The following is a 9596-nucleotide window of genomic DNA, read 5'->3' on the forward strand; positions in this document are numbered from 1 at the left end:
CTTGTACTCCTTTGCTAACTAGAGATGTCTGTACTTGTTCAATTCATGTAACAGAGGATTTTGAACTAGTTATCAGCTTCCTTAGCTTATATGATGAAATGTGCGGAAATAGTTTGCTTAGAGAGTTTTGCAGTCGCTCCTTGGTTAAGATTTCTCACAATTTGATGCACCGTGGATGGGGCAATCCTGCACCTTTCAGATTAAGCATTCTGACGTTTAGCCCACATTTTCTGCACAGTAACAAAATGAACATTAATAACTGCTGTTCTTGAATGAACAAAAGTGCTGCGAATGCTGACTTCGATACCTTTGGCACTTAGAATCATCAATATTCAGTTCTAACTAGTTTTTGCATATTTCTGAGACATAATAGTGTAATTGATGTTCCCCAAATACTCTATTTATAATCTTGCCCTCAAGTAAGAAGTCACAGTGAAATTATGCCGACGTGCCACACACTTTAATTTCTAGCATAGTATAGCATGACTGTAAAACATCAATTTATTAGTATAATTTATTGAAATAATAATATTGAATAAATTTTCAGTGGATTTGTCTTGTAAAAAAATTAACTTTAACAATTATGTAAATCAAGAAAAAAACTATGCATATAAACTTATTTTAAGCAAATCATTTTCAAATATTTTAACCAAAAATTTTGAAAACCAGACCAACACTTCTGTTGTTAACATATTTAAAAGGATTATTGTACCTAATAAAAGCGTTGAAAATTTTATAAATTTATTAAAGTAAAAAAGTTTTTTTTTTTTAATGCATATATATTTTCACTGTAGAAGTATGTTCGAGAAGTGGTAGAAATTCCAGGAGCTTGTTGTCCAAGCTATCGCCGTACTGCTTGCATGTTAGAAGGTACCACATATCAGGTATGCTTTCAAAATAATACTTTTACTTGTCTGATATTATATAATTTATATTGTAATAAAATAAGTGAGAAAAGAAAACATGGCGATGTATAAAAATCAGTTTAACACTAAACATACCAGCACTTTACTATACAATAGAATGCAACATACAATAACCGATGATTTGACCGATTATGGTATCTTTAGTGTTAAATAAACAAAAGAGTAACATGGATCAATTAACACTTTAAACTTTTAGCCAGTTATTTAAATATTTTTAATACAAAAGTTTTTATTTACTAATAATATAATGATGAAGCAATAATGTGCATTGTGCAAAAAAAAAAATTAAAAAAAAAATTGACCGCCTTTAATAACTATTGATCTAATGATCAGATCTTCACGTTCTAGGACTCAATCTTAATAGCTCAAAGGTGCGACTTCAAATTTGCTAATTAATAAGTGCAGACGATATTTTAAGTTACGAAATCAGACACAAAAAACGTACTCTAACTGAATGAACATACATTTCGGATTTTTGATCCTCAAAATATAGGGGGTAGCCGCAATCCAATAGTTTGGCTTGGTATGATACCAATATGGTTCCAATAGTTTGATCAGAAGAGCGCTCGAAAGTTTGGATCCCTTAATGTTAATTTTAGTTTTTGTGTATTTCGCTACATATCAAGAGCCTTTTAAGTGAATTGAATAAAGTCGAGATTCCACCAAAAAAAGTTCAATCATTTAGGATTGGAGCCGTGGATTACGATTGACAAAGATTTTGAAAATATACATTAAGAATGGCCTTTACAGACTACAACTGTGTACAGATATCAAATATTCATATTAATGTTTTAGATTGGATTAGAATGGCCCTCTCCAGATGGTGATTTTTGCAAGAAATACAGCTGTGTGGCTGATTTCTCAGGTGAAGCAGCCATCATGGTGAAAACTATAAATTGCCAAAAAGAGTGCCCAGAAGTAAGTTATAGTAATAAAATGCAGTAATTCTTAATCTTACATCAATTTTCTATTATGTATGGGAACGCTAGTATTAAAAAGTTGATCTGTGCATCATATATATTTTAAATTAAAATAATCATTTTTAGTGTAAAAATTCTTGAGCAAATATTTCGGTTATTATATATATATAATCGCACTAATTTTGTAAACTTAGCTTAGCTTGGGCAACCGAGAATCTGTTTCAGCTGCAGCCATTACCTCTTCACTCTGAAAAGGTCACTGTGTTGTGCAATGGCAGCGTTTACGTTAGTCCGTTTTTTTCCAAAGAGATCACACCTGCAAGTCCTGATACCTGCACCGTTACTGGCAAGTGGTATGAAGTACTTTTGCCTTACAATGTCCTTCCAGCAGCATCAGTGTGCGAAAAGCCCAATATTCATGCAAGATGGCACTCTTCCACACATTGCTACTCCTGAGTGCTCTTTTTTTTTGGAGATGATAGGATCATCATCCAACAACATGGCCGCCATGTTTCCCAGATTCAACCCCATTGAGTTCTGGCTTTGGGGGTACCTGAAGAATGTTGTTTACAACGGGCGGATTGAGAAACTTCCAGACTGGAATTCAATCATTACACACCACACCCATTGCATCAGTACAGATACCCTCTGATCTGTTGTGGTGCATGCCGTTTTGCTCTTCCAGTTAGTAGCTGAACAGGGCAAAGAGCACATTGAACAACTTATGTCTTTATCATCAGTAAGATGTTTGTTCCATGCAGCTCTTTTTCTTTTGGCATTATGACTGTTGTCGCTGTAAATACGTGTTCCTATCTTTTCGCTGATTAATTTTTAGTAAACCTCTAAACTATGTTGTTTCCTTTCGGCTAACAACATACCTGTGTAAAATGAATCCATTTTTGGTCTTTCCTATGACAACGCCATCTATCGGCAAATTTTAGAAATATTTTTTCCATTGCCAAACAAAAATCCATTGCCTCATGATTGTTCTGCTAAAATATCAGAGTAGTTTTAAAATTATCGATTTTTGAAATCATAACTTTAGTTATAATCACCCTGTATTTCAAAACAGAAAATTTTTCATTTTCCTTTGTACTTGAAATGGAAGTAAGCACACTTGTAAATAATACAGAATTCTTTTTTAAAAAATTTAGTTATGGAATGAATAAACATTTACTTCCGTCCATAATAATTTCCATCATTTCAGTGGGCTGTGTATGCGGAGGCTTCCCCAGAATCTAACAAGTGTTGTGGTAAGTGTGTGCCAACTCAATGTGAAGAAGATGGACTTCTCTATGATGTAAGTAATTCTCCTGATTCAAATTTTTCAGATTCATTATAGAAAAGATTTTTTAAGATTATTCTATTCGCGATTGCAACGCTCCAATATGTCATCTGGGGTATCATGGCTTGACCCTTTCCTCTCCTCAGTTTTATAATTTTATAACGGTCAACCGTCGTTGAACAGCCGACCCAATTTTTGGGTTTACGACTAATGTTCAACTCCGTAGCCTTGTAATTTTGAACCCAATCCAGAAAACAAGGGAATTCCTGGATCAAGTACTGGGAGAAATTTGCCTTCTTGGCGGACTTTTTTGATGGAACTAACCCGCATTTGCATTACGTGGAGAGGAAGACCACGAGAACCTCCCATGGTTAGCCTGACGGCAAGGGGACTCTAACCTATGATCAGTCTACCATTGAGGATATTTCACGCCAACACTGTGGTCGGTGCAAGCCGGGTGCGGAATTCCTATCGACCAAATCCCGGTTCACTTCATTGGAAGGCGATCGCGGCTCCCTCTTCTCAGTTGTACAGAAATGTACTATGATAGTTCCCCCTATCTTAATATTTTTCATATTTAATTGTCATAAATATTTTTTAAAACTTTCACAACGCTTTCTCTTGGATCTATGTTCAAAGTAGTTTTCAGTTCCATATAGATTCCTAACTTAAAAGGTTTTCAATCTATTTGAAAATCAAGGCAGAAATTAACCTCATGTGTCATTTTGAAGTTTTTTAAATGGTAAAAATTTCAGTAAAAACAAATGACCTAAAATCGCACTTGGTTGAATTCTTTGCTTATATGTGATCGTGAAGTTACCAGAAAAATGGTCATCAAACGGAATGAAATATATTGGACTGATTAAAGAGAAAGTTAATTTTTTATATAGAAAGTTTATTTCTCACTGAACTTACTTTCTTGCCATTTTATAAAATGGTGCAAAAATCTTACGCTTGTGTTTCTTTAGGATGGTGCAACGTGGATATCTAAGTCTCAACCTTGTTACACGGCTACCTGCACAGTGAGGGAAAATGGAACTCATATAGCTTACAAAGGAGAAAGCTGCCCAATTATGCCAGAAAACTGTCCTCTAGTAAGATTTTTTATTAAATTATTTATATTGATCTCTATTCGGTGTTTTTTTTCTTCCTATTTGGGTCATAGTCAGAGTTGGAATTTCAACCAGAAGAAGCCCCGCAGTGAACTGATTGTAAAGACACTGTTCCAGTAGAACACTGAAGTCAAGCATCATTGGCTGTGGTCGGTAAGTGGGTAGGTGACCACTTTGATCCGCCTGCGTAGGGACGGATGGTATGCAGTATTGGTACTCGTTAAACTGTTTAAAGTGCTCAACTTCGTACGCAGGTCGTCAGACTACCAAATCAGGGGAGCCATCCCCTCTGCAGATGATCGAAATTGCGGCGACATGTCTTCGGATCATCCTCAGGGAATTTTCCCAGACCTTCGCCAATAGCCCATTGTTCAGCTGTAGTGCAACATAAAAAAAATACCTATTTACCTTCAACCAGAAGAAACCATTTATTCCCGAAGAAGCTGGAAAAATGGAAGAAACTAAAAATGACTAATACAATTGTGTGGCAATATAAGTATTATAAAAATAGTTTAAATCTGAACAAATTAAACTTAATATAGTACCAGAAAGTTAAAAAAAAAAATTTTTTTTTCACTTCCTCTGTTTTAATCTGGATTATATTATTATAAAAGTTGTAAAAATAATAATAGTTAGGGATCTATTATACTTATTCACATAACATAAAGACACTACAGTTTTTTAAATGAAATTTATTAATGTTTTTATCCAATTGTTTTTTTAATTTTCACTTATTTAGAAATGATATATTTAAATGCTGGAAAGTTTATACCATAATTTAAATTAGATTGCAATCATAGACTGTTTTAAAAAGATTTTAAGGTTTTACTTTTTTTTTTTAAAAAAAAAAAGGGGGGGTTTCTTCCACTATGGAAATAACTTGCCTCCCCTAGTACAAATAAGAAAAATGTACTCAAGCAACAAGTATAAATTGTAATATTTTTAATTGAGAAATGATTAAGTTGATGTATTATTTAACTTTTTTAACAGGAAAGCATAAGAACTGATCCAAAAGGATGCTGCTCATACTGCAAAACTACAACAGGTATGTTGACTATTGATCTGTTGCTAATAAGACTTTCATAAACTATTGATTTGATCGTTTTTTTTTTTTTTTTAGATAAATGCAACCCCGTTCAAGTTGCGGCTTATGAAACCAGAGGATATTTTACATATGTGGATCCAATTAAAGGCTCATGCATGAATCATGATGCACTAAAGAATCTCACTAAGTGTGCTGGATACTGTTCATCTGAATCCCTTTACTCAAATTGTAAGTGATAATTCACACTGCATGTGATTTTTTCTTCTTCTTCACATGGGAACCAGATTGACACCTGGTGGCTGAGTGGTAGTGCTTCGTACTCCCGTGCCACAGGTCCTGGGTTCGATCCTTGAGCTGGGCAAGGTTGACTCAGCATTTCTATAACGAAATAAAACTGAACTATATGTAGTCACAGATGATTACTTAAATCCTATACTGCAGAGGTCATTTTTTAAATTGTGCTTATTTAAACATGAGGAGTAATTCTTTACGAATTTGTTCTTTTAACCATCAACTTTTTATACTTTTCTTGACAACTAACATTTAATATAAGAAATTCCAAGAGATTAATAAATTCACAATACATTTTGTGATATTTTTAAAAATTTCCTCTAAGAAATAAAGTGCATGAAATATTATAGAGAAAGTATGTTCCATACATTCATCTTTCAAAGTGTTCATTTGCAAGTGATATATGAGCTACTTTGAATATTACTAACACGTAATTCTTAGTACCGCTACTGCTACAGGAGCATTCTCATTATCTCCATTGACAAACCCACAAAAAATTGCACCACTCTAATTTGAAAAATTAGTTGCTTTTGAACCTTTTTTTTTTTACTAAACTAACATTAAAAGTAATTGCCAGGAATCGTTAAATACTGTTTTTTGTGCACTACTTACTACACTACCTTTTTAAAAATTTAGAGCACTACACTACTCAAAAAGTAGCAATTACAGCAGTTTTGCTACTTGTGGCTCACTATTCAACCACTGGGAACAGAAATTTATAAAAATTTAATAAGGATAATAATGATGAATGAGATCATGGATTAGAACAACAATTACCACTCCCTAAGGATATCCATCTCTTGCTTAACAGCAAATAGCGAATTTGTTTCTTATTTTAACATTATTTTATAGCACTTAACAGAAATTCATGGGTTGATACTTCTTTCAGTGCTGGAGTGATAGTGACTAAAAAAGGAAATAAGTTCTGTAGAGTTAAAAGTTTTTTAAATTCAAAGGATTTGTGGTTGAGGAGTGATGTTCTTTTACCAGGGGCCTTTGCAAGATTTATAGTTATCTTGATAAAAAAAAAAATTTCATCCTTGATGTTTAGCTATTATCCTGATTTGTTTTAAACATCCCATTCTTTATGTATGCAAATTGGATAGTTATCCTGATGAAAAAATAAATTTTTTATTCTGATTCTATACTTAGGATAATTAATTTTAACTAATAATGCCAGTAAAAAATGTGAAATTCAAAAGTTCAAACATTTGGAGTGTCCACTAATTATATACAGGCACTTGCATCCAGAATTGACTTTTTCAAAGTTCTGAAAATGTCTTTTATTAAAAATCCGGGACAAGTCATGTATGTTCTTTCATTCTGTCCTTACTGTGGGAGCAATGTTGGCCCATCTAATATGGTGCCCCTGCAGGGTTACAACAGAAAAAAATGAACAAATTAGTTGCCTTTAGTAGCCTAAAGCATGAAAATAGAACAAAGTATAAGAACAAAATTTTCTCAATAATATGACCAAAATTTTTTAAAAGATTTAACTGTCTAATATCATAATCTGTTTAGTCAAGTTGCTAGCAAATATGATAATTTTTATATAAACATTAGTGTTCTAGCACTAAATTCTTACATAAAAAAATTAGTATACAATTTGCAGAAAATTAAATACTTTTAATTACTAGAATTCATTAAAAAAAAACATTTTTTTTTTCTAAAAAAATTATTGATTTAGCAAATATATATACGTATATATATATTGTGAAAAGTGATTACTCAAATTCGAAATTCACGCATCATAATATCCTATTAAAAAATGGATTGTTTAAAACCATGCAGAATTTCGTAGCAATAACCGTTAATAAGACGATCAAGATACAAAATAGACTTACAATGGAATCTGTGCAAATTGAGCGCATTAAAAAGTGATGACTCAAACTTGCAATTCAAATTTTTTGAAGAAAAAAAATTCATGGTGTTCAGAAGTCAACACTGTTTATGATTTAAAAAAAACATCGCTAGGAATACGCAAAAGTCTCCCTTTCCTGAAAAGTTGCTTTTTTAGCCTTTTCAGGCAAAAATAGTTGCCTGTAGCAACCCTGCCCCTGAAATCTGATCTTCTTATACCTGAATGCTGATTTGTCTCTTTTATTTGATTGATTCCAATTACAGTGATATCGTAGAATTTTTAAATAAATTAAAACTAAACTCAGTGGCACGACAGCCCATAGAGGGCCAAGGCCTACTGTGCCCATTTTAAATAAATTAACTAAATTGTGATAAATAAACCACTCAATTATTTATGTACAAAAATGTTATGCTGGATGTCGAGAATTAAATATTGATATATGGGAATATTAACTACTAATTGATAATAGATATTTTTTTAATGCAACAGTACTTAAAAATTATTCTATATACTTACTGTAGTACTTTATTGATAAAATTTTGTTTTAAAAATAGTACATTTTTTAAATTCTTTTGTGATAAAATTTGCCTATATTTATACTTAAGTGGATCAAAATATACTTTTTTTAGTTTGTCCTTCTTAAAAATAGTCTGGTATATGCAAAGGTGCCAACTAATATGCTTTCTGAGCCAGGATTAAGTAATAAAATAATGGTTTTTGAAAATTCTCATGTTAATCGGTTAAAAATAAGCTTACTATGAGTGACAGAGTTTTGCTATTTGCAGCAAATATTTGAAAAAAGAGTAACACATAAGTGTTACTTTTTTTTAAATAATAAATTCCAGCTCAATGTAGCCAATACTAGGTGCCTATATATAGAACAAAATAGGAAAAACTCCTTTAAAATTCTTAATTTTGATTACAGATAACAAGTTTAAAAAGTTGGCACTTTTGTATACAAATAAACTTTTCCAAAAATGGAAAAAATGGTCATGGCTTTTTTAACTTGAATTCCAATCTAAATTTGCTGTCTTTATTCTCTCCAAAGTGGAAGGAGATTTCCATAGTATCTGCAACTGCTGCCTCCCAATCAAGACCAAAGATAGAATTATCAGCCTCACCTGTCACGATGGATCGACTGTCGAGAAACTGTATCAACAGCCTTTGCTCTGCGAGTGTCGCTCTTGTTCAGGGACAGACAGATCTCACAAAGCCATGAACCAAATTGAGCCTTACTAAAAAGGAATTTGTTTATAAGCTTAATACATGTATATATTGCCTATTTCTTTTTCCTTATAAAATATTATGGACATGAACTTTTTCTTTTTTTAGGAAAAATAAAACATCTTTTAATAACCAGATTTTCCTCTTCAGAACTAAATCTGATAATGCGAGCCCATCTTCAGTTTTGTTAATATCACTTGTGCACAAAAAATTAGATCTCCCTACAAAATTAGATCAAAAGTTATTCAGAGAGTGCCTTTTTATGCGCTATACAAAAAGAATTGAAGTTTTATTTTTTAAATAAAATAAAAGGGAGAAACTATAAGGAAGAACAATAATCAAGACTGGATTTTAGTTACATGGCCAAATATTTTCTCACAGGTAAGGAATACTGCTAGCTTTAATTTGCCAGCACAGATTTATAGGCATCCCTATTACTCACTTTTTACCATTCTATTTATATTGATCCCATCATCAAAAGAATTCTTAAATGTGTTTGCTCTCTCAACCACTGTGCCGCCGAATTCTAAAAATGATATAGTAAAAATTATAATGCTTTTTTTTTTCTACACGTAAAGTTTAAATTAAAGAAAAGTATATATATGTATACTTTTTATAATTTTTCCATGCTATAACAAGGTAAACATCTTAGTCGGTAATAGTCCTGTCTCTGACAATCTTAAAATAAGTAGGAAATTTAATGACTATTAAATTTATTAACTTACAGAAGGATGTAAAATAAGCTATGCATGCAATTGATAGTTATAAAAACAAATTAACAAAGGATAACTAACAAAAGAAACAAGCTAACAATTAATAATTAGCAAAAAACCAAGTTAACAAGAAATCACAAAAAAAATAATGTGAAAAAAAAATAACATTAACTATAAAAAAACAAGCTAACAATTAATTTCACTAGCAAAAACAAAAGA

General features: G+C 31.9%; 1 protein-coding gene across 8 annotated transcripts in view; it reads left to right on the top strand.

Annotated features, from left to right (window-relative positions):
- Nucleotides 1-8756, top strand: part of LOC107453264 (hemocytin) — a 142808-nt gene extending 134052 nt beyond the window's left edge. For all 8 annotated transcript variants that reach the window (XM_087157895.1, XM_087157896.1, XM_087157897.1 and 5 more), the window contains 7 exons: nt 795-884; nt 1722-1844; nt 3054-3146; nt 4100-4225; nt 5234-5288; nt 5364-5516; nt 8489-8756. In XM_087157895.1, coding sequence (XP_087014021.1) covers nt 795-884; nt 1722-1844; nt 3054-3146; nt 4100-4225; nt 5234-5288; nt 5364-5516; nt 8489-8679 — 831 coding nt within the window. In that variant the 3' untranslated portion in view covers nt 8680-8756. The remainder of the gene's footprint in view (nt 1-794; nt 885-1721; nt 1845-3053; nt 3147-4099; nt 4226-5233; nt 5289-5363; nt 5517-8488) is intronic.
- The last annotated feature ends 840 nt before the right edge of the window (nt 8757-9596 follow it).

Source organism: Parasteatoda tepidariorum, chromosome 2 (genome assembly GCF_982258835.1).
Source record: "Parasteatoda tepidariorum strain Cologne lab strain chromosome 2, Ptep-v5.0, whole genome shotgun sequence".
Taxonomy (NCBI): Eukaryota; Metazoa; Arthropoda; class Arachnida; order Araneae; family Theridiidae; genus Parasteatoda; species Parasteatoda tepidariorum.